Genomic DNA, 25,995 nt, shown 5'->3' with positions numbered 1-25,995 from the left:
CCCAGAAAACTCGGCGGCCGTCGGCGGCAGCGGGCGGTGAGTGCACCAAGTTTGGCCCCATAGAATCATACAGCATAGAAGGAGGCCATTCGGCTCAGCGTGCCTGCGCCAGCTCTTTCTAAGAGCTACCCAATTAGTCCCACTCACCTGCTCTTTCCCCATCGCCCTGCAAATTTTATACCTTCAAATATTTAAACAATTCCCTTTCGAAAGTTACGTTGAATCTGCTTCCGTCACCCTTTCAGGCAGTGCACTCGGATAGGGAGGTGGATACAGATTCAATAGTAACTTTCAAAAGGGAATTGGATAAATACTTAAAGGAGAAAAAAATTGCAGGGATATGGGGAAAGAGCGGGGGAGTAGGACTACTGGATTGCTCTTCGCAAGAGCCGGCGCAGACTCGATGGGCCGAATGGCCTCTTTCTGTGCTGTACTATTCTGTGATTCTTGATCTTCCTCGCTGCAATGCTCCACCACACACTCAACAAGCTCCCTGCTGGAGTGGAACTAAACTACAGAACCAGTGTGAACCTGTCCAACCTACGTCGCCTCCAGGCCAGATACAAGACCGTCCCAACCTCTGTCATTGAGCTACAGTATGCGGACGACGCATTCGTTTGCGCACATTCAAAGTCTGAACTCCCAGTCATAGTCAACACCTTCACTGAGGCGTAGGAAAGCCTAGGCCTTACACTAAATATCCATAATTCAAAGGCCCTCCATCAACCTGACCCCGCCACACAGCACTGCCCCCCAGTCACCAAGATCCACGGCATGGCCCTGGACAACATGGATCACTTTCCATACCTCGGGAGCCTATTATCAGCAAGGGCAGACATCGACGACGAGATTCAACACCGCCTCCAGTGCGTCAGTGCAGCCTTCGGTCGCCATGGAAAAGAGTGTTCGAAGATCAGGCCCTCAAATCTGCCACCAAGCTCATGGTCTACAGGACTGTTGTGATACCCGCCTTTCTGTAAGGCTCAGAGACGTGGATCGTATACAGTAGACACTCAAATTGCTGGAGAAATACCACCAACGATGTTTCCGCAAGATCCTGCAAATCCCCTGGGAGGACAGACGCACCAACATTCGCATCCTCGACCAGGCCAACATCCCCAGCATTGAAGCACTGACCACACTTGATCAACTCCGCTGGGCAGGCCACATTATCTGCATGCCAGACACGAGGCTCCCAAAGCAAATGCTCTACTTGGAACTACTAAACGGCAAGCGAGTCAAAAGTGGGCAGAGGAAATGTTTCAAGGACACCCTCAAAGCCTCCTTGATAAAATGCAGCATCCTCACCGACACCTGGGAGTCCCTGGCCAAAGACTGCCCTAAGTGGAGGAAGAGCATCCGGGAGGGCGCTGAGCACCTGGAGTCTCATCGCCGACAGCATGCAGAAATCAAGCGCAGGCAGCGGAAGGAGCTTGCAGCAAACCAGACTCCCCACCCACCCTTTCCTTCCACTGTCTGTTCCACCTGTGGCAGGGACTGTAATTCCCGTATTGGAGTGGAAGCAAGTCTTCCTCGATTTCGAGGGACTGCCTGTGATGATGATGATGATTCTGTGATTATAACAGCAAGCTGCATAAAAAAATCTCACCTTCCCTCTGGTTCTTTTGCCAATTACCTTAAATCTGTGATTACCGACCTTCCTATCAGTGGAAACTCTTTCTCCCTATTTACTGATAGCTGATATCTGTGGGCTTGGTGGGATCCACTTTTAATACGGAGACCCAGAGAGAGAACACATGAGACCAGCTCCACTATGTTTGCAGAACTATAGCAAGTGCCGTTATCCCGATAGCACAATTATAGATTCACATTTTCATTTAACTATGACACCATTGGTTCCTGGAACTTGTGCTTGTTCACCCGACGAGTGCAGCCAACAAAGGACGCCGAACTTCTTCAGCACTTGTACGACGGCACCACTGACGGTAATTTCCACCCTTAAATGGCACTGGTCCAAAGGATCCACTGAGCGATTGGAAATGGTTCAAACAAAGGGGGTGAAATTCCTCCTGTCGATAATTTTGCTGAAAAGTTCAGCTTGAGTGCAGTATGGAATTTTCTGCTTTACACTCGCTCTGGCGTGTTCACAAGAATGATTCCACAGGAAGAAATTCTCCCGCAGCGTGTGCACACATGCATTGGAACAAAGCATGCATACTTTGAGAATCCAGCCCTCGGTGCGTGCGGGTCACGACTAATATCGGTCTTATAAAACAGTCAAATGTCATTTAATAGGATTGAACTATTTTTTTTCCCCCAGCACAATGTATTGGTAAATGTGATTCGGAATCAAGCTATTAATTAAAGAAATAATAAAGCTATTACAGCTCTTGTGTGGAATAAAAATTCCCCACTTGCCTCACTATCACCACTGCTCTCATGAACAACTGAACCACTGCCTGCTCATAGAATCGTAGAAAGTTACAGCACTGTAGGGCTTCAAAACCTCACTTTTGAAAATCAGCAATAACATTCAAAAGAATCTTCTGTAAGGCCCAGGAAACCGAACTCTGTGATTAACCTTTTTAAACATTCTGTATAAATGCACATGTAAAACATGAAAGCTGTAAATACTAACTTTTTGCAATCTGTAAGAACTTCTGGAGACTTCTGTTTAAAATGCTTAATGTGAATCTGTGCTAACAATGAGAAACCCTGTAGGTACCCCAACACAATAGAAGCGATATTGACTGTAAGAAACCTTTTGTGTAGGAATGTAAAAACACACAAACTGTAATCAGCACAAACATTAAGAGAAACCCCAACATAATAGAAGCGATACAGACTGTAAGAAATCTTTGTAGAAATGTAAACACCGATACTGACAATGTAAAATGCGAGAACTACAATCAATGAGACACAGTGAGGTCCATGATAGTGCTAGACTATAGACAATAATGACCAGTTTCCAAAGTGCTAATGCGTGCTCAAGGTGTATAAAAATCACCGATGGATCAAAAGAAGGAACGTTGGTGTGGCAGGAAGCCATGGAAACAACACATGAGAAAAGGCAGGGACAAATCTCACAGACGAAGGGAGCAAGGAGACAGCAGTAGTCAGAGAAGGGTGACCTGGTCAGTCATCAGAAGTTGTACTCCACGAACCCGTCAGACCACCGGGTCGATCGTGAGTGCGCAGGGAAACTGAGGCAGAGACTTAGCAATGACGAGTGGAAACATGGCTGCCATCAAGGAAGGGTGACCTGGTCAGTCATCAGAAGACGCGCATCATGACACATCAGCGGATCACTGGGACGATCGTGAGCACGCAGGGAACTGAAGAATTGGTAACTATAACTAGCACACAAGTCAAGATCTACCCCACTTTCTACTACACACACTAGTTTCAAGACAGGTGATTATTGGAAAATGGCTACTGTATCTCCTCGTCCCATGTGTTGTTATTCCTCCTGGAAAGCTGCCAAAGAATACTTAAAGTTAATAGAGGTGTTCATCTCGCTGTTCTTAAAATCCACTTTGTGCTGTCATAGAGATTGTCTTCTTTTCCTTTTTGAGAGGGTAGCACCCTCCCCTCTGAGTCACAACGTTGTGAGTTTGAACCCCACAACAGGATTTGAACATACAATCTGAGCTGGCATGCCCATGCAATACTGAGAGAGTGCTGTGTTATCAGAGGTGCCGTCCCTGAGAAGAGGTATTGACCCATGACCCCTTATACCTGCACTGCTGCGTCAGATGGACAATAAAGATATTTGAAAAGCAGGCAGCTGTCCCACCGGTCCTGGCTAATATTCCTCCCTCAAGACCACCAAAACAGATTAGCTGCCTGTCATCTCACTGCTATTTATGGGATCTTCTTGTGTACCAATTTCTTGCTTACATATAAATATCCATCCTTAATAATAACTATCACTGCAGTCAAAAGTAAATTCATTGTACGTGTAGCATTTTGAGACACTCCGAAGAGATATAAACAAGCACGGTATAAATGAGAATCTTTCCTTTCTTCCTTTACTCCGGTTTCCTCCCCTCGTCCTTTCACTTTTACAGGAGCGCTTCCTGCTGGAGCAAAGTGCCAAGATTGTCAGTGAGTGGCCGCAGACTTTTCGACAGTGGGGACTGTGACACCTGAGGCTGATGCTGTCCCCTCTGGTGTGCACTATCCAACAGGGCTCACTGGACGGCAGTCAGGAGGAAGAGCACAGGCTCACCTTGTTCTCTTTCGTAGCACTAGCGTATAGACCCCAACACCATGTCCTGAGAATCAGCTCACTCAGTGCAGACCAGGAATCCAACGCAGGACCTTTTTACTAGAAAATGTATAAAAGGACATGGAGCCAAGGCAGGCAGATGAAGTTGAGATACAGATCAGCCATGATCTCATTGAATGGTGGAACAGGTTCGAGGGGCTGAATGGCGTACTCCCATTCCGATATTCCTTCCTGATCTGTGCAACATATGAGGTAGCCCAAAGCGTTGAGGTAACTGGAACGACCGGCTTAAGAACCATTATCAATGCTGCTGATAGCACGAACACATAACTGTAATAAATTCTTGCCAAAAATGCCACTCCTGGGAATATTTTTAATTTCCACCTGAGAGAACAGCTATAACTCCCGATCAATTTATTTCTCCTTCCCTTTTACTTTCTTTTTCTCATACTTTTCTTTAATTTTGTTTTATTCCTCCCTTTTGTTTACTTTCATTATGCTGTCAACATTTTGATTAGAAATGATAGATTGCAATGACTGGTCCAGTGCTTCAGTTAATATTTTCATTTACTTAATTGAATAGCTAACAAAGTAGGACCATTTTTTAATAAAAATCAAATGACAGTTTTTAATCAACATACGACTCAGCAGTACTCGGCTATTTAATGATTGCTTGTTTCAGATTGACATGCGGGGGTTGCAAAGGTGTTGCTCTCCTCTCCTGAATTAATGGAGGTTCTCACTGACACAATGGGTGGATGACACCAGAGGACCTCCACTTCAGATGTGAGTGTAGTTCCCTGCTGCTCAGGTGGTTTGTCCCTCCGTATTCTCATTTTAAAGGAACAGCGAGTTACATCGATTCTACAACACAGAAACAGGCCATTCAGCCCAACTGGTCTGTGCCACATGAGTCTCCTTCCACTCCTCTTCATCTCACCCTATCAGCAGAGCCTTCTATTCGTTGTGTTGATCTAGCTTCCCCCAAAATGCATCTACACTATTGACCTCAACTACTCCTTCTGGTAGCGAGTTCCACATTCTTACCACTCTCTGGGTAAAGAAGTTTCTCCTGAATTCATTATTCTATTTATGAACGTGTCCTGAGTCCCTATGGATGACAAACTGATCCTCCTTGGTGACTTCAATGCCAGAGTCGGTAAAGACATAGACCTCTGGGAAGGTGTGATCGGCAGAGAGGGGGTAGGAAAAAACAACTTCAGCAGTACCTTGCTCCTGACAAAATGGCTAGAACACGACCTTATCATCACCAACATCTTGTTCCATCAGAGGGACAAGTAAAAGGCATAATGGCAACACCCTCGCTCCAAGCACTGGCGCCTGCTCGACTACATCATTGTCCGAGCGAGGGACCGCAAGGACATGTGCATCACCCGCGCCATGACGGGAACTGACGACTGCTGGATGGACCACCGCCTAATCCGCTCCATCATTAACATCAATATAGCCCCAAAGCAGCAATGGCAACAGAAGCAATGCCGCAGAAAAATTAACACTGGGGCACTCAAAGACCCAATTAAGAAAGCCCTATCCAGCCAGCGCCTCACTGCCAACCTGGTGACCCCCGATGACCCTGAGATGCAGAGTTGCCACAGCGCCTGGTCTGCCCTCAAAGCCACCATAACCAGTGCCTGTGAAGAGACGCTCAGTCACTCAACCAGGAAACACCAAGACTGGTTTGACGAGAATGACCAGGAGATCCAGAAGCTAATAAGCCGCAAGCGCAAGGCATTTCTGAACTTAAAGCAACAACCCAAATCGGGAGCAGCAAAGTAGCTCTACAGACGGCTGAAGGCCGAGGTCCAACAAGACACCCGTGACCTAAAGAATAGATGGTGGATGGAGAAAGCACAGGAGATCCAGCAGCTGGCCAACAACCATGACATGCGAGGATTCTTCACCGCAGTCAAGACCACCTACGGCCCAAGCACCCAAGGCTCCACCCCACTGCTGGCCAAGAACGGTGAGACATTCATCAAGGACACCCAGGCAATCAGGGCCCGCTGGAAGGAGCACTTCAAAGATCTCCTTAGCTGAGACTCTACATTTGCCATGAGTGTCCTCGACTCCATCCCATAGCATGCTACCCGACAGCATCTCAGCAAAACTCTAGCCCTGCACGAGGTATAAAAGTTATAAGGCAATTTATTAAGGGACAGATAGTTCAAATATAGTCAAACACAACACACAATCAGGATAGACATAGTAGACATACGACCATGACAAATAGCTGTTATTAGTCCCGATCGGACAGACGTCTGGTGGTACGAACAGTTCTAATCTTCACCGTCTGCCCTGTAGGATATTGGCAGGGCCATTTAACCTATGATATGTCGGGTTCTTTGTCTCAACTCTTGGGTGAAACCCTCCTCTTCACATCCTCTCAAGGTTGGAGTCAGACATGCCATTCTTGCTATGAGGCTGCAGAGTGACTTGGATAGGTTAGATGAGTGGGCAAATGCATGGCAGATGAAGTATAATGTGGATAAATGTGAGGTTATCCACTTTGGTGGTAAAAACAGAGAGACAGACTATTACTTGAATGGTGACAGATTAGGAAAAGAGGAGTGCAACGAGACCTGGGTGTCATGGTACATCAGTCATTGAAGGTTAGCATGCAGGTACAGCAGGCGGTTAAGAAAGCAAATAGCATGTTGGCCTTCATAGCGAGGGGATTTGAGTACAGAGGCAGGGAGGTGTTACTACAGTTGTACAGGGCCTTGGTGAGGCCACACCTGGAGTATTGTGTACAGATTTGGTCTCCTAACTTGAGGAAGGACATTCTTGCTATTGAGGGTGCAGCGAAGGTTCACCAGACTGATTCCAGGATGGTGGGACTGACATATCAAGAAAGACTGGATCAACTGGGCTTGTATTCACTGGAGTTCAGAAGAATGAGAGGGGATCTCATAGAAACGTTTAAAATTCTGACGGGTTTAGACAGGTTAGGAAGAATGTTCCCAATGTTGGGGAAGTCCAGAACCAGGGGCCGCAGTCTAAGGATAAGGGGTAAGCCATTTAGGATCGAGATGACGAGAAACCAGAGAGCGGTGAACCTGTGGAATTCTCTACCACAGAAAGTTGTTGAGGCCAATTCACTAAATATATTCAAAAAGGTGTTAGATGTCGTCCTTACTACTAGGGGGATCAAGGGGTATGGCGAGAAAAGGTGTTAGATGTCGTCCTTACTACTACGGGGATCAAGGGGTATGGCGAGAAAAGGTGTTAGATGTCGTCCTTACTACTAGGGGGATCAAGGGGTATGGCGAGAAAAGGTGTTAGATGTCGTCCTTACTACTAGGGGGATCAAGGGTTATGGCGAGAAAGCAGGAATGGGGTACTGAAGTTGCATGTTCAGCCATGAACTCATTGAATGGCGGTGCAGGCTCGAAGGGCCGAATGCCCTCCTCCTGCATCTATTTTCTATGTTTCTACGTTTCAGATGTTTGGAGCTTCCTGTTATCAGTTATTGATGCTCACGATGTTCAAGTCGCTTTAGCTATTGTACCAGGGAATGATTCCTTCAATTCTAACACCAGTCTGAAGAGGCTTTTTGCTCTCAAGTTATTTCTTCCAATTCACAATTTCTTACAGTACTCCCACAATTCTGTTAGGGAGGGAGTTCCAGGATTTTGACCCAGCGCCGATGAAGGAACAGCGATAAACTTCCAAGTCAAGATGGTGTGTGACTTGGAGGGAATCGTGGAGGTGCTGGTGTTCCTATGCACCTGCTGCCCTTATCCTTCTAGGTGATAGAGGTCGTGGGTTTGGGAGGTGCTGCCGAAGAAGCCTTGACGAGTTACTGCAGTGTATCTTGTAGATGGTACACACTGCAGCCACGGTGCGCCGGTGGTGGAGGGAGTGAATGTTTAAGGTGGTGAATGGGGAGCCAATCAAGCGGACTGCTTTGTCCTGGATGGTGTCGAGCTACTTGAGTGTTTTTGGAGCTGCCCTCATCCAGGCAAGTGGAGTAAGTTTTTAAACTAGTCCTTTACATGATATGGAAGATACAGGAAAGCACATGTAGTACAATAACAACAAAAATTTGCATTTATAGAGTGCCTTTAACATAGAAAAACGTCCCATGGTGATTCACAGAGGTGTAATCAGACAAAAATGCAAAAAGAAGCCAAAGAAGAAGATGTTAGCAGGTGTGACTAAAAATGTGGTCAAGGAGGGGAATTTTAAGGAGAAACTTAAAGGAGAAGAGGGAGGTGGTGAGGCAGAGGGGTTTAGAGAGGGAATTCCAGACCTCAAGGCATAGACAACTGAAGGTACAGCACCAATGAAGGGACAGCCGGAGGGGAGATATGCTAGAGGCTAGAGTCAGAAGAACAGAGAGTTCAGGGAGGGTTGTAGGCCTGTAGATGAGGAGGGGGAGCCAGGACAAATCCTTGGAGTACTCCAGAGCAAACGAATGGTGTAGCCATTGTTGGAGCTCTGGCTATGATTGAATAGATAAGAGTAGAATTAAGCAAGGGTAGTCTCATTGAGCTGAACAACAGAGGAAAGATGTTGGAGGAAGAAGTTGTGGTCGACCGGTGCAGAGAGGTCAAGGAGGACGAGAAAAGATAAAGCACCACAGTCACAGTCACAGAGGACGTCATTTGTGACTTTTGCTCGGGTTGTTTCAGTGCTGTGGCAGGAATTTAAACTTGATTGGAGAGATTCAATCTTGGAGTTGTGAGAAAAATAGACAAAGATTTGAGAGGCAGCAACATGTTCAAGGAATTTGGAGATGAAAGGGAGATTGGAGGTGGGCTTGTTGTTCACATGGACAGAGGTGTCAAGGGTGGGTTTATTGAGGAAGGTGGTGATAATCTTGGCTTTGAAAGTAAGTGGAACAGTACCTGAGGAGAATTCCATTCTCAATGTCAGCTAGCATGGAGGCCCAGAAGAGAAGTTGGGGGGGGGGTCTATCATTTAGTGAGAACAGGATTCAAGGGAGCAGCAGAGGATAGGAAGGGTACAGTGTCATAGTGGTAAGGTTACTGGACTAGTACTGCAGTGCCCTGGACTAATGATCCAGAGATGCAAGTTCAAATCCCACCACGGCAGCTGGGGAATTACATTTGGTTAATTAAATAGGCCAGTAATGGTGACCATGAAACTACCAGATTGTTGTAAAGATGCATCTGGTTTATTAATGTCTTTCAGCGAAAGAAATCTGCTGTCCTCGCCAATGTGGTTGACTCTTAACTTTTGGACTGTCGCCGAATCCCTTCAGCCTTGATGACTGATGGCAAAATGCTTGGAAGAACTGCGACATACGGAATGGATTCCTTACAGAGGACCCCACAGTACAACCTGAAGGATCAAACCTTCCTCGCAAACAGTGGACAACTATCAACCGCCTCAGAACCGGTCATGGTAGATGCTACCACCTCCTCCATAAGTGGAAGATTAAAGCATCCCCATCATGGGACTGTGGAGCTCCTAATCAGACCCTGGAGCATATCATTGAGCACTTCCCTCAGTGGAAATTTGCAGGCAGTCTATAAGATATCCACGCTGTTACACTGGAAGCTTTGGCCCGGATAGCTGACGTAGGTATTGACATTTGATTTGCTTTGCTGCTACCACACGAAAAAAGAAGACTCTTAGCTGCCCTCTGAAATGGTTTAGCAAGTCACTCAAGGACAATTAGGGATGGGCAATAAATGCTGGTCTTGCCAGTAATGCCCACATTCCATGAACGAATAAAAAAAAATGTGAGAAGATGAGCTCAGACAGGATGGCGGTGGGGGGGGGGGAAAGGGTCGGGGGGCGGGGGGGGAGTGGTAGATGTAGAAAAATAGAGAAATCAGAGAAAAACGTGGATACTTGAGTGCTAGGGCACTTATTGAAGGTGAGGTTGAAGGGGGCAGTGGAGAAAGGGGTTTGAAGAGAGGGTTAGTAGTGAAGAACGAAGCCTGGGGTTGTCTTTGTTCTACAGATTGTACAAATAGTACAGGTTGTAAGGGGGAGACAGGCAGTCAAGGAAGACGCAGCTCAGCACCGACCCTTTCTAGGTCTTGTTAGAGATCACAAATATACAAAACTGAAACTGTTATAAAGAAGTCTTCCACGAGTGGATTCATGAGAAAGAATAAAGGGAACTTCAGTCGACAAGGCGCTTGCCAAACAATGCAGAGAAATTTATGTCACCAGCACTCGAAGAGTTAACCAGACCAAACCAATTGGCTGTAATTAGTCAAGTAAAACCACAGAAGGGCACAGCAACCTTTTGTTCAAATTATGAAAAATTTGCCCTTAATGAAAGATAATGAGCAGAACATTTTTTTTAAAGTGGTGGCACTACTGTAGCTCTTCGGGGCTTTATGCTCACGATTTCAAGTGGGCTAAGTAACATTTAATGAGCGTTGGTGCCAGAAAAATAAGGCTCAATTTGCATGGATTTTATGAAGGTTGGAAAGTTCCATGCTTGCAGCTCATTGAAAATTATAGTCGTCACCAGATTTCTATTGAAGAAAATAGCTGAAAACATTCCCCGTGGCACCATGAGGGAATGTGATCTTTTCAACATTGCAACTAAAATTCTGCTCTTTTATGGAGAAATGAGGGAAAGCTTCCATGATTAATGTCCTGCTAATGAAATCATGTTTCAAAATTTGCAGTACCACCGCAATACAGATTTACTGGTCATTCATCTTATTGCTGTTGGAGAGACCTGGATTGCGCAAAATGGTTGCCACACTTACCAAACAACAGTCACTTGCACTTGCATGTCAAAATGATTCATTTAAAATGCTTTGAGACTTTTTCCTTCATAACATTTTCCTCAGGTCAGTACAAAATGACAATAACAAAAACAAGGGCAACTTGTATTTATATAGCGCCTTTAATGTAGTAAAACGTACCAAGGCACTTCACAAGAGCGTACACTGAACAAAATAAGGAGATATTAGGGCAGATGACCAAAAGCATGGTCAAAGAGGTAGGTTTTAAGGAGCGTCTTAAAGGAGCAAAGAGAAGCGGAGAGGTTTATAAAACATAAGAACATAAGAAATAGGAGCAGGAGTAGGCCATTTGGCCCCTCGAGCCTGCTCCGCCATTTAATAAGATCATGGCTGATCTGATCATGGACTCAGCTCCACTTCCCTGCCCGCTCCCTATAGTCCTTTATTCCCTATCACTCAAAAATCTGTTTATCTCTGTTTTAAATATATTCAATGACCCAGCCTCCACAGCTCTATGGGGCAGAGAATTCCATAGATTAACAACCCTTTGAGAGAAGAAATTCCTCTTCAACTCAGTTTTAAATGGCCCCTTATTCTGAGACTAAGCCCCCTAGTTTTAGTTTCCCTATGAGTGGAAATATCCTGCTGCATCCACCTTGTCGAGCCCCCTCATTATCTTATATGTTTCGATAAGATCACCTCTCATTCTTCTGAACTCCATTGTGTATAGGCCCAACCTACTCAACCTATCTTCATAAGTCAACTCCCTCATCTCCGGAATCAACCTCGTGAACCTTTTCTGAACAGCCTCCAATGCAAGTATATCCTTCCTTAAATACGGAGACCAAAACTGTACGCAGTACTCCAGGTGTGGCCTCACCAAGTTGTAGCAGCACTTCTCTGCTTTCATACTCTATCCCCCTTGCAATAAAGGCCAACATTCCATTTACCTTCCTGATTACTTGCTGTACCTGCATACTAACTTTTTGTGTTTCATGCACAAGGACCCCCAGGTCCCTCTGTACTGCAGCACTTTGCAATTTTTCTCCATTTAAATTATAATTTGCTTTTTTTTCTGCCAAAGTGGATAACCTCACATTTTCCCACATTATAATCCATCTGTCAAATTTTTGCCCACTTATTTACCCTGTCTATATTCCTTTGCAGATTTTTTGTGTCCTTCTCACAATTTGCTTTCCCACCCATCTTTGTATCATCAGCAAACTTGGCGACTTTACACTCGGTCCCTTCATCCAAGTCATTAATATAGATGGTAAATATTTGAGGACTCAACCCCGATCCCTGCGGCACCCACTAGTTACTGTTTGCCAACCTGAACATTACCCATTTATCCCAACTCTAGTTAGCCAATCCTCTATCCATGCTAATATATTACCCCCAACCCTGTGAACTTTTATCTTGTGCAGAAACCTCTTATGTGGCACCTTATCGAATGCCTTCTGCAAATCTAAATACACCACATCCACTGGTTCCCCCTCATCCACCCTGCTCGTTACATCCTCAAAGAACTCCAGCAAATTTGTCAAACATGATTTCCCTTTCATAAAACCATGCTGACTCTGCTTGATTGAATTATGCTTTTCCAAGTGTTCTGCTACTGCTTCCTTAATAATGGACTCTAGCATTTTCCCAATGACAGATGTTAAGCTAACTGGTCTATAGTTTCCTGCTTTTTGTTTGCCTCCTTTTTTAAATAGGGCCGTTTCATTTATGGTTTTCCAATCTGCTGGAACCTCCCCAGAATCCAGGGAATTTTGGTAGATTACAACCAATACATCCACTATCTCTGCAGCCACTTCTTTTAAGACCTTAGGATGTAAGCTATCAGGACTAGGGGACTTGTCCGTCTTCAGTCCCATTATTTTACCGAGTACTACTTCATTAGTGATAGTGATTGTATTAAGTTCCTCCCTTCCTATAGCCCCTTGATTATCCACTATTGGGATGCTTTTAGTGTCTTCTACCGTGAAGACCGATACAAAATATTTGTTCAATGTCTCTGCCATTTCCCTGTTCTCCATTATTAATTCCCCAGTCTCATCCTCTAGGGGACCAACATTTACTTTAGCCACTCTTTTCCTTTTTATGTATCTGTAGAAACTCTTACTATCTGTTTTTATATTTCGTGCTAGTTTACTTTCATAATCTATCTTCCCCCTCTTTATTATATTTTTAGTCATTCTTTTCTGGCTTTTAAAAGTTTCCCAATCCTCTGGCCTCCCACTAGTCTTGGCCACATTGTATGCCCTTGTTTTCAATTTTATACCATCCCTTATTTCCTTAGTTAGCCACGGCTGGTTATCCCTTCTCTTACAGTTTTTGCTTCTCATTGGGACATATTTTTGTTGCGAGTTATGAAATATCTCCTTAAATGTCTGCAACTGCTCATCAACCATCCCATACTTTAATCTATTTTCCCAGTCCACTTTAGCAAACGCTGCCTTCATACCTTTGTAGTCTCCTTTATTTAAGTTTAGGACACTGGTTTGAGACCCAACTTTCATACCTTCCAACTAAATTTCAAATTCAACCATGTTATGGTAACTCAGTCCTAGAGGATCCTTTACTAGGAGATCATTTATTAAACCTGTCTCATTACACAGTATCAGATCTAAGATAGTCTGCTCCCTGGTTGGTTCTGCAACATACTGTTCATGGAAACTATTCTGGATACACTCTATGAACTTTTCCTCAAGGATACCCTGGCAAATTGCTTTGTCCAATCAATATGAAAGTTAAAATCACCCATGATTATTGCTGTTCCTTTTTTACAAGCCTCTATTATTTCTTGATTTATACTCTGTCCAACAGTGTATAATGTTTAGGGTGGGACCTCCAAAGCTAAGGGCGTTGGTAGCTGAAGGCATGGTTGCCAATAGTGGAGCAATTATAATACGGGATGTTTAAGAGACCAGAATTAGAGGAGCGTAGAGATCGCATGGGTTGTGGGGCTGGAGAACATTACAGAGATTTTGAGGTCCAAGGCCATGGAGGGATTTAAAAATAATGATGAGAATTTTAAAATCGAAGCATAGCAGAAGAAGTTAAAAGAGATATTATTACAGTTGTTAAGGATGTCAAGAGCCCACATCCAGATGGCTTATGTCCACGGATACTGAAAGAAAATAAGGAGGAGATAGCAGAGGAATAGTATCCATGTATAAAAAGTCAATAGGATAAGGAATAGTGCCAGAGACTGGTAGGCAGCAATTATATTTCCTATCTTCAAATAAGGGAACAGATTTAATGTTAGCAGCAGGAAAAATAGTAGAATCTTTGCTAAAAGATGGGATGATAACACATCCAAAGAAGAAGAATATAATTGAAATAAAAGTGTCAGTATGGATTTCTAAAAGAAAGGTCATGTTTTACTAATCTTATTGTATTCTTTGAAGTAGCAACAGAAAGGATAGGCAAGGGTATACATGGATACACAGAGAGTGGTGAAAATGTGTCAATCTGCCATGCAAAGTGGTTGTAACAGATAGCTTTGACACATTGAATGGGAGGCTTGATGCTTACATGAAGGAGAAGCGAATAGAGGAATAAGTGGACAAGGTGAGAAGAAGCCAATGTGCAGTATCAGCCATGATCTTATTGAATGACAGAGCAGGCTCGAGGGGCCAAATGGCCTACTCCTGCTCCTATTTCTTATGTTCTTATAAACACCGGCATTGAATAGTTGGCCTGATTCTATGGAATTCTATGTTTTGGTTGCCTATGATAATGCATTTAGGTTGCTTATAGAATACAGTAGAGAGGGTGTGCTGTCCTTCAGATGAAACATTCAACCAAGACCTTGTATGCTTTTCAAGTGGGTCTTATAAAGATCCCGTGACACCATTCAGAAAAGAGAAGGACATTTCCTGGTGTTCCTGGCCAACATTCTGCCCTCAACCAGCAACAGCAAAAGTGAATTAACTGGGCATTCATCTGATTTGCTGTTTGTGTGCAAAATGGGTGCCGCATTTGTACAACAAGAATCACTTCAAAGTAAATTGCAGTGACGCACTTCGAGACATTTTTTGAGAGATGATATGCTGTATAAATGCAAGACAGTTGCAGAGAGATTGTTTCCACTGGTCGGGGAGACTAGAACTAGGGGGCACAGCCTCAAAATACGGGGGAGCCAATTTAAAACCGATAGAGAAGGAATTTCTTCTCCCAGAGGGTTGTGAATCTGTGGAATTCTCTGCTCAAGGGAGCAGTTGAGGCTAGCTCATTGAATGTATTCAAGTCACAGATAGATAGATTTTTAACCAATAAGGGAATTAAGGGTTACGGGGAGCGGGCGGGTAAGTGGAGCTGAGTCCACGGCCAGATCAGCCATGATCTTGTTGAATGGCGGAGCAGGCTCGCGGGGCTAGGTGGCCTATTCCTGTTCCTAATTCTTATGTTCTTATGTTCTTTCTTTAATGTCTCATTAATTATGCAAAAAAAAAGGATTTCTTCCATTTTCCACTCAGAAAGGAATTTCCAGCACCTTATTTGTTGCCAAGAATGGATTGTCCTGAGTGTGTTTTTCCCCCCCAAAGCTTTCTCTTCTAATTAAGAAAAGTAATTAATTAGATCTTCCCGCAGTTTTCTTCCCAGCTGTTATCTGAGAAGAAACACTGCAAAATTTGAGCTCAGATTGCACAACATTAATTTGAAGCCTGGGGGGCATTAGTCTAAAAGTACCTCCTAAATATGCTATGGGCTGCAAATTGGGGAAAACCTCTGAAAATGAGTGCTTTAGGTCCAAGATAATCTCACTTAAACTTAAACTAAATAAACTTTCTGCTTTTTAATATCCGCTAAAACTATTAATGTAAACACCGAAAATGATAATCACAACTTCCAAACTGTTGCAAAAAAGACCCAAATGCAAATCGAGATCCAGTTGCTGCCTCTGTGACATCACATTTTTATTCTTGCTGTTTTCCTGAAAGCCACATGCTTTATAAGCATCGAGCCCTTCCCTTGTTTATAATGTCACAGGCAATGACTTCCAGATGTTTAATTCCACCATGGTTTGACACAGAGCAAAAGCCAAAAGCAATGAATAACAACTTAAAGCAAAAATAAACCCCCAACAGTAGCCCAACGAGTAAACAAACAAGCATGGGTCTGTTTTCTACAGGACAGCTGTTCGAATTTTCAATCTGTCAGGCATTCCTGTAGACAGCTCAACTGGGCCCTGATTGTGAAGCCCACATTTCAAAACTACAGAATATCCTGTTTTCTTCTCCCTGATCAGCTGATTGGTCAGGCACTTTCAAACTTCCTGTCAAAACAAATAAGCGTCTCATAAGGGTTTCTCCTTGTTTTCACCCCTCTTGATAAGTGTCTACAGTCATTTTTACTTTCAGTTTTGAGTGACAGTGTTAAGGTTGTTTAGAGCTGAGGCTGCTGTAACTCATTCCCCACCCTTGGCCCCCACAGCTCCCCCTCACTGCTGCTTTACTGGAGTCGTGCCCAGGGCTCTGCTTCTCGGGTGGGATCTGGCTCAAGTCAGTTTACAGCAGAGAGAAAAAAAAACATTCCTGTGCCTTTTGATTTACATCAGGCACTCACTCACGAGCCTGAGAAGAAAAATATCAAGGGTTAAAGAATGGAGAAGATGAACAGGACACAGAACACCACTGGCAGCAGCACTGAGCCATCAGTCTCGATTCCAGGTAATACAGCGTTGTTAATACTCAGTATACTTACCGCTCTATTTTATTTTCAACAAGTGGCTGTTTGAATATTTGAAGCAGTGAAGCACTGGTTCCCTGGCAGCTCGGGAGGTTTAACCAAAGTACAGCACAAGCCATGCAGACCAGGGAAGATCTTGGGTTTGATTCCTGGTCGGTACTGAATTGGCGGCTAAAGTGGCAGTCGGGACCACTGCAATGCCCCTGAGTCAGGGAGGAAGGAGATAGTCAGCTGCTAATTGCTACCCAGTGGTTTCAGCTCAAAGCTTCAATGTATACAAAGCCCCTCATTGTCAATGTTGGGCTATCATTGCAGTTGAATAGTCTGCCAGCGCTCACTAGGAATGGCACTGTGTTGAGGTACCCTAGCTCTCGAACACCCTTCCTGAAGCTCTCCACCTCTCTCTCCTCCTTTAAGTCATTCCTTAACACCTACGTCTTTGACCAAACACTTATGTGGTTCGGTGTCAATTTTTTTGTCCGATTACGGGACTTTTACTCCATTGAATAGCTATATAAATGCGAGCTGTTGTTGTTGTACCAGAGGGTGACTGATACCCGGTGAACTGTTGTTCAATGAAGAGTTAACTGGGAGAGGGGGAGGATTGGAGAAAATTGGCATTGAACATGTTTTGAAGGACGGTTTTATCTGTAACTTATCCTTAAGTTCTTTAGACATTGTGAGCTATGGCTAGCATAGAATGACACAGCAGATTTCCACAATAACATACTAACTTCATGTGATGGGCAGTTTCAGAAAATCAAGTCTATCTTCTGTGAGAGATAATTAAGCACTTAAACTGTTATCAATTGGCAGAGTGAAAATGAATGGGGTTCTTTGATAACTAATGTACCCACAGAACATTTAAGGAAACCATCTTTGTCAAAGATTGTTGGCAAATACAGGATGTGATGACGTAAGTCACAATGAACCATCTCATTGAGTAAATTGCAGATCTTTCCAACAAGCCCTTCCCCCTGCTCATTTCTAAAGATTATTTTCCACCCTTCATTTTATAATCTACATACATTTATCTCATTATTCAGTTTTTGGGATATTTTGTACATTGCAAAGAATTACATAGAATGTACAGCACAGAAATAGGCCATTTGGCCCATCTGGTCTGTGCCGGTGTTTATGCTCCAAACGAGCCTCCTCCCATCCTACTTCATCTCACCCCATCAACATCCTATTCCTTTCTCCATGTTTTTGTCTAGTTGCCCCTTAAATGCCCTTTACAGCAGTGAGTTCCACATTCTAACCACTCTAGGTAAAGACGTTTCATCTGAAATCCTTATTGGATTTATTGCTATCTTATATTTATGGCCCCTAGTTATCGTGTCGCCCACAATTAGAAACATCTTCTCTATGTCTACTCCATCGAACCCTTTCATAATCTTGAAGACCTTTTATTAGGTCACTCCTCAACCTTATTGTTTCTAGAGATATTGGGGCCGAAATTGCCCTCCGCCCGGGGGGCACCGGGCAGCACCGGCTCCGCTCCCGCGGGGCAAATTCCCTCGCCGGGCAGAATGAGGTCGGCACATGCCCAACGGGGCAGGAACACGGGACGCGGCAGAAACCCATTTCTGCTGCCCCGGCCCGGAGACAATTTCGGACCATCCGCCTGCTCCCGGTTGGAAAGGCCTTACCGCCCCATTACCACCTATTAGAGGCAGTAATGCATCTTAAAGAGAGGGGCAATTCCCGCCTCATTATCTAGAGACAAATATTATCTCTCAATTCTGGTATTATCCTTGCATGTCTTTTTAAATTAATTTAATTTGTAATTAACTGAAATAATGTAAGGTTCGTGACAAACCAAAGCTTCTGGAGACACAGAGGAATCGCTGAATCCTTGGTGAATCAGGCTACACCTTTGGCAAGTGGCTGCATCTTCACCTTCATAAAACTTTCCTCAGATCCGAAGCTCTCTGATGTAAGCAGGCTGCTCACACAGCACAGTACTGGGGACGTGCTGGTTCGTCGGAAGTGTTGCCCTCCAGGTGACCCATTCAACCAAGTTCTTGCATGTCTGTTCAGGAGGGCATTATAGAGACATCATGACATTCTTCAAGGAGCTTCCTGATCAATAGTCCTCGTGTGAGAAACACCGGCAAAACTAGTTATTAAAGGAGTCATTAGCCGAAGGCTCAATCGTAGGCCGAACCCCTCAATTAAATTTGGCTGGTGAGCTGCCGGGGCGCCAAACCGGTTCGCCGGATTGCGAGCCTCCAGATCAGGCCTGGGCAGCCGCCAGCAAGGTTGTGGGAGGGGGCACGCAAGCACGGAAGGTGGTGGTCCCGGGTGGGGTGTGGGGGGGGGGTTATCTTTGTGGGCTTCCTGCTCCTCCTGGGCCCCACAAAGATAATTTGCCACTTAACCTCTGGTAGGCCTCTTCGGTTCCAGTGTCTGTGGGACCGACCAGAACCTGCGCTGCATGGCGTCCACTATCTCCCACCGCAAATAACAATCGGGGTCCCATTTACGCCAACGGGCCCCGATTCCCATGTTAAAAGGGACCCAGCGCCTGAATCAGGCGGGCGCTTTGGACACTTTCAAAATGGAGACGGCCGCATCTCCGGTGGTGACGGGGCGCTAAGGCCACCGACTAGGCTTTTGGGTCCGTTACTGCCCCGTTAACGCCGGCTGAAGGCAGTGAACTTTGACCCCACTCTGTTTACCTTCGTGCTTTACTATCATCAAGTAGAAGCGTGATCACTGGTAACATGAAATGTTTTGAAGAGCCTTATCTATAGCCGAGCCCTTCCAAATTGCCGAGTCATGACTACAGAGTGTGACGCAGCAGATTAGCAAACACTTACTTTTAACTCTGCATGAAGGACAACATCGTTATTGCCTAAGTTTTAATTGTTAATGATTAACAAATTACTACTTAATTATTATTAATTAACTGATATAGATTTGCAGACACTGGGGCTGGTGGGGAAGAAATCAACCAGGGTTCCTGTTCTTATGGGCCATCCGACAGGTTGGTGGATCAGGCCCTCAAAACTGTTACCAAGCTCATGGTCTACTGGGCTGTAATAATACCAGCCCTCTTGTATGGCTCAGAAACATGGACCATGTACAGCTGACACCTCAAGTTGCTGGAGAAATACCACCAACGATATCTCCGCAAGATCCTACAAATCCACTGGGAGGACAGACGTACCAACATTAGCGTCCTCGACCAGGCCAACATCCCCAACATTGAAGCACTGACTACACTTGATCAGCTCCGCTGGGCAGGCCACATTGTTCGCATGCCAGACACGAGACTCCCAAAGCAAGCGCTCTACTCAGAACTCCTTCATGGCAAACGAGCCAAAGGTGGGCAGCGGAAGCGTTACAAGAACACCCTCAAAACCCCCCTGATAAAGTGTGACATCCCCACTGACACCTGGGAGTCCCTGGCCAAAGACCGCCCTAAGTGGAGGAAGTGCATCCGGGAGAGCGCTGAGCACCTCGAGTCTCAACGCCGAGAGCATGCAGAAATCAAGCGCGGGCAGCGGAAAGATCATGTGGCAAACCAATCCCACCCACCCCTTCCGTCAACGGCTATCTGTCCCACCTGTGACCGGGACTCTGGTTCTCGTATTGGACTGTTCAGCCACCTAAGGACTCATGTTAAGAGTGGAAGCAAGTCTTCCTCGATTCCGAGGGACTTCCTATGATGATGATGATGGATGCATGTTGGGTGAGGACTTCACTGTGATGTCACCTGCTGTCAAATAGTCTGCTGTGCTGTGTATAATTTGCTGATGGACCTCGAAAAATTATTGTGGGTTCATCTTCACATGTGAGGAATGGCCACACTTGTTTAAGGTGTGCCAGGTGCGTGTGGATCTGTATTCGAACACGGATTCAGTGACTTCAAGAGGGGAATGGAGTAAAATTGGCATGAAAGAAAAGGATAGGAAACAAAATGAACCACACATTCCACTGAGCCGTATCTGGATATTTTGGGTGGTGACATCTAATTTTTTATAAAAAGAGCCATTTACAGCGTGCAATATTTCAGAAAGATTATTTGGCAAATAGAGGATATGATCACTTGAGCCACATTGAAATACATCATTGGGTAACTTGCATGCAATATTACCGTGGCAACTTTTCTTCTGTTTTTTTTCTCCCTCTCAAACAGAATAAAAAGGTGTACCAAAAACCCTTGTTAAAGGAAGTGCCATTTTAAAGGGTAACTTCCATCTCTTAAAGCCAGTTTTTGTAAAGAGCCTGAAACGCTGATATCAGGGGAGTAATACCTTGTCAGATGTTTTGTCATTCTGATGAGACATTAAATGGAAGGTCCCTGTGCTCATTCTGATGGTTCAGCGAGACCTTGTAAGATCCAATAATACTATTCAAAGAGTCCTCCCAGTGTGCTGACCGCTACTCTTCCTCAATCAACACCATCCAAAAAAAACAGATGAAATGGGCATCCATCTCATTGCTCTTTGTGGGATCTTGTGTTCAGAATGACTGCTGAGTGTGACCACATCACAAGCACTGCACTTCAAAGTGATTCATTGGATGTCAAGTGCATTGAGACGTGTGATGAGGTGCTATACAAGTTCTTTTTTGTTTCTTCTTTAGTGAAGATTGGCATTATCACTTCACGCATGCAAAGCTGAGGAATTGCTGCCATTCTCCACTTATCCACATTGCCAGCACTGTCATAAATACTTGGCCTTTTCAGACAATTCTACACATCAGGCTGTGCCAAGCTTCCAAGTCATCAACATGGATGACAGGTGTCATTTAAGTTGGCCGATACAGTTTATTTTATCTCCTGCGCATGCCCCATTTTCACCGCTCCACCATTGGTGGTCATGCCATCGACTGTTTAAGGCCTGAGCTCTGGAACTCCCTCCCTTCCTCTCCACCTCTTGACCTCTCTCTCTGCCTTTAAGATGCTCCTTAAAACATACCGCTTTGACCAAGCATTTGGTCATCTGCCCTTAATAATTTCATCTGTCTCAGCCTCTAAGAGACCAATGTTTATTTTTGCTACTCTCTTCCTTTTTACATACTTGTATAAGCTCTTACAACCTGTATTTATATTTCTTGCTAGTTCTTTCTCATATTCTATTTTTTCCATTTATCAATTTTTTGGTCATTCTTTACTGGTTTCTAAAACTCTTTCCCAATCCTCAGGCTTACTACTATTCTTCATAACATTATAAGCTTCTTCTTTCAATCTAATGCTATCCTTAACTACTTTAGTTAGCCACGGAAGGATCATTTTTTCCTTGGTGTTTTTGTTTCTCAATGGAATGTATTTTTGTTGAGAATTATGAAATATTTCTTTAAACGCTTTTCTACTGCCATACCTATTAATCTATTGATCCAATCTATCTTACTCAACTCACCCTTCATACCTATGTAATTGGCTTTATTTAAGTTTAAGACTGGTTTCGCATTCGGGCAAGTCACCCTCAAACTTAGCGTGAAATTCTATCATATTATGATCACTCTGCCTCTTTACTATGAGATTGCTAATTAACCCAGTCTCATTACACAATACAAGATCTAAAATAGCCTGTTCCCTGGTTGGCTCCATGACGTATTGTTCTAGGAAACTGTCCCGAATGCATTCCATGAACTTGTCCTCCAGATTATCTTTGCAAATTTGATTTGTCCAGTCTATATGAAGATTAAAGTCCTTCATGATTATTGCATTACCTTTATTACAAGCTCCTACGATTTTTTCATTAATATTCTGTCCAATGGCATAGCTACTGTTAGGCGGCCTATATACTACTCCCATCAGTGTTCTATACCACTTGTTATTCTTTACCGCTACCTATACTGACTCTACTTCCTGATCTTCTGAGCCAAGATCCTTTCTCTCTACTGTCCCTATTATCAGGGCTACCCTCCGCCCCTCCGCCCCCCACCCCCAACCATCTTTTATCATTCTGCCTGTCTTTTTGAAATGTCAAGTACCCTGGAACATTTAGTTCCCAACCTTGGTCACCTTGCAAGCACATCTCTGTAATGGCTATTAGATCAAAGCCATTTATCTCTATTTGTGCCACTAGTTCATCTATCTTGTTACGAATGCTTCATGCATTCAGATAAAGAGCCTTTAATTTAACTTTTTTAGCATTATTCCCTGCTTTGACCTTATTCTCTGCTGCACTGCTACCATTAAACTCTCTGGGGCCGAAATTGCCCTCAGCGGGAAATTAGGGCGGGCACTTTGAATTAACCAGAAATTTAGCGCCTGGCAGGAGTCAGAGGGAAGATACGGAAAATTCAGCTCTTTAACTCTGACACCGCCTCCCAGCGCGTTGGGGCACTGTTCGAGGCGGTGTAGGGGCAAGTTTGCGAGGGAGCGGGGTGGCGATGACGTCAGCGCGACGCATCACAACGTCCCTCCCCTTCACTTAAAGGGGAGGGATGCTGCGAGGCCGCTGTGTGGAGCCCACTGGGCCACCAGGGAGGGGTTCGGCCAGGCCAGTGGCCTGACACCCAAGAGGGGGTGCCAGGCTGCCTGTTGGTGGCCCGGCCGACAATTAAAACAAAATGGCGGCCTTGGCAGTGCGCCCTCCCCTTTAAGGGCAGTCGCACACCCAGCCACTGGCCGCTTCCTGCCATGGAAAGCTGTCGGGGGACCGACCAGCGGTGGCCGCACTCCTGTGGGGCAATTTCCCCATGCGGGGCAGTAAGGGCTCGCCTCCGGGCGGTAAGGTGAAAGCGCGCCAGGGGGGGTGGTGTGGAAACACGGGGCGGGCAGCACTTATGGCTGTGGTTCCCTGAATCCTGTTCCTGGGGGAAAATTCTAAGAGTACAGGGTACTTAAGAGTCTCAATTATTCCATGGGGCACTCGCATGTTTCCTCACAACTAGTCACACAGCGACACTGGCTCTGCTGATCCTCTGCTCCTGGCTGTCTCAGTTACAGAAGAGAGGAAGATAATTACTGCTTCTTTATTGGTGGCTTCTGGCTGTCATTACTTTTATCTTAATTTAGAAAATATCCCAAATGTAATTTTCCATTTAATTATTTCTCTGAAAAGCTTTACAGGATGACAAGCCACCATTTAAATAAAATAATTTGCACCTTATCGTGATTAAGAAAGAGAAGATCGACTATGAAAGTAAACTAGCACAAAATATAAAAACAGATAGCAAGAGTTTCTCAAGGTATATAAAAAGGAAAAGAGTGGCTAAAGTAAATGTTGGTCCCTTAGAGAACGAGACCGGGGAATTAGAAATGGGGAACATGGAGATGGCAGAAACTCTGAACAAATATTTTGTATCAATCTTTACGGTGGAGGACACTAACAATATTCCAGGGATAGTCTTGGGGCTATAGGGGGACAGGAACTTAACACAATCACAATCACTAAGGAGGTGATATTCAGTAAGATAATGGGACTAAATAAGATAAATCCCCCTGGACCTGATGGCTTGCATCCTAGGGTCTTAAGAGAAGTAGCGACAGGGATTGTGGATGCATTGATTGTAATTTACCAAAATTTCCTGGATTCTGGGGAGATCCCAGCAGATTGGGAAACTGCAAATGTAACACCCCTATTTAAAAAAGGAGACAGACAAAAAGCAGGAAACTATGACCAGTTAGCCTAACATCTGTGGTTGGGAAAATGTTGGAGGCCATTATTAAAGAAGCAGTAGCAGGACATTTGGATAAGCAAAATTCGGTCAGGCAGAGTCAGCATGGATTTATGAAGGGGAAGTCATGTTTGACAAATTTTCTGGAGTTCTTTGAGGATGTAACGAACAGGATAGATAAAGGGGAAGCAGTGGATGTGGTGTATTTGGACTTCCAGAAGGCATTTGACAAGGTTCCACATAAAAGGTTATTGCACAAGATAAAAGTTTACGGGGTTGGGTGTAATATATATGCAAGGATAGAGGATTGGCTAACTAACAGAAAACAGAGAGTCGGGATAAATGGTTCATTCTCTGGTTGGCAACCAGTAACTAGGGGGTGCCGTAGGGATCAGTGCTGGGACCCCAACTATTTACAATCTATATTAACGACTTGGAAGAAGGGACTGAGTGTAACATAGCCAAGTTTGCTGACGATACAAAGATGGGAGGAAAAGCAATGTGTGAGGAGGACACAAAAAATCTGCAAAAGGACATAGACAGGCTAAGTGAGTGGGCAAAAATTTGGCACATGGAGGATAATGTTGGAAAGTGTGAGGTCATGCACTGTGGCAGAAAAATATCAAAGAGCAAGTTATTATTTAAATGGAGAAAGATTGCAAAGTGCCGCAGTACAGCGGGACCTGGGGATACTTATGCATGAAACACAAAAGGTTAGTATGCAGGTACATCAAGTGATCAGGAAGGCCAATGGTATCTTGGCCTTTGTTGCAAAGGGGATGGAGTATAAAAGCAGGCAAGTCTTACTACAGCTATATAAGATATTGGTGAGGCCACACCTGGAATACTGTGTGCAGTTTTGATTTCCATATTTACGAAAGGATATACTTGCTTTGGAGGTAGTTCAGAGAAGGTTCATTAGCTTGATTCCGGGGATGAGAGAGTTGACTTCTGAGGAAAGGTTGAGTAGGTTGGGCCTCTTACTCATTGAAGTTCAGAAGAATGAGAGGTGATCTTATCGAAACGTATAAGTTTATGAGGGGGCTTGACAGGTGGATGCAGAGAGGATGTCTCCACTGATGGGGGAGACTAAAACTAGAGGGCATGATCTTAGAATAAGGGGCCGCCCATTTAAAACAGAGATGAGGAGGAATTTCTTTTCTCAGAGGGTTGTAAATCTGTGGAATTTGCTGCCTTGGAGACCTGTGAAAGCTGGGACATTTAATAAATTTAAGACAGAAATTGATCGTTTCTTGAGCGATAAGGGGTTATGGGGAGCGGGCGGGGAAGTGGAGCTGAGTCCGTGATCAGATCAGCCATGATGTTATTGAATGGCGGAGCAGGCTCGAGGGGCCGTATGGCCTACTCCTGTTCCTATTTCTTATGTTCTTATGTTCATATGTGCCTCTCAGGATGTCCCAAAGTGCTTCCAACACAATGAATTACTTTGAAACGCAGTCACTCTTGTTCAGTGAGAAAACATGTCACCATTTTGTGCACAGCACGGCCACACAATCAGCAATCTGATAAATGACCAGTTATTCTGCACTTGGTGGTGTTGATTGGCTCTGGCCAGAGTCCCCAACAACAGATTAATTAATGTGAGCATTTGATCAGGATCGCAACAGCTGCAAGATAAACAGGCCAAGGCAGGATGGCCATGTCAATGAGAAGGCAGAATTTCAGTGTCCGTGAGGGGGGAGGGACAGACTGTCCGCATTTGTGTGAGAGAGGGGATGGAGGAGAATATCAGTGACAGTGAGAGAGAGGGGACGAGTCCGAATTTCAGAGTCTGTGAGAGGGGAGGGACAGACTGTCAGC

At 44.6% G+C, this 25,995-nt stretch overlaps 1 protein-coding gene across 1 annotated transcript in view; it reads left to right on the top strand.

Annotated features, from left to right (window-relative positions):
• The first annotated feature begins 16,191 nt into the window (after positions 1 to 16,191).
• Positions 16,192 to 25,995, top strand: part of LOC139268024 (uncharacterized) — a 336,746-nt gene continuing 326,942 nt past the window's right edge. Inside the window, exon 1 of the mRNA XM_070886000.1 lies at positions 16,192 to 16,574. Coding sequence (XP_070742101.1) covers positions 16,508 to 16,574 — 67 coding nt within the window. The 5' untranslated portion in view covers positions 16,192 to 16,507. The remainder of the gene's footprint in view (positions 16,575 to 25,995) is intronic.

This window comes from Pristiophorus japonicus, chromosome 8 (assembly GCF_044704955.1).
Source record: "Pristiophorus japonicus isolate sPriJap1 chromosome 8, sPriJap1.hap1, whole genome shotgun sequence".
NCBI lineage: Eukaryota > Metazoa > Chordata > Chondrichthyes > Pristiophoridae > Pristiophorus > Pristiophorus japonicus.
Note: the sequence above shows the minus strand (reverse complement) of the source record. Positions and strands in the feature narration are given on the sequence as shown.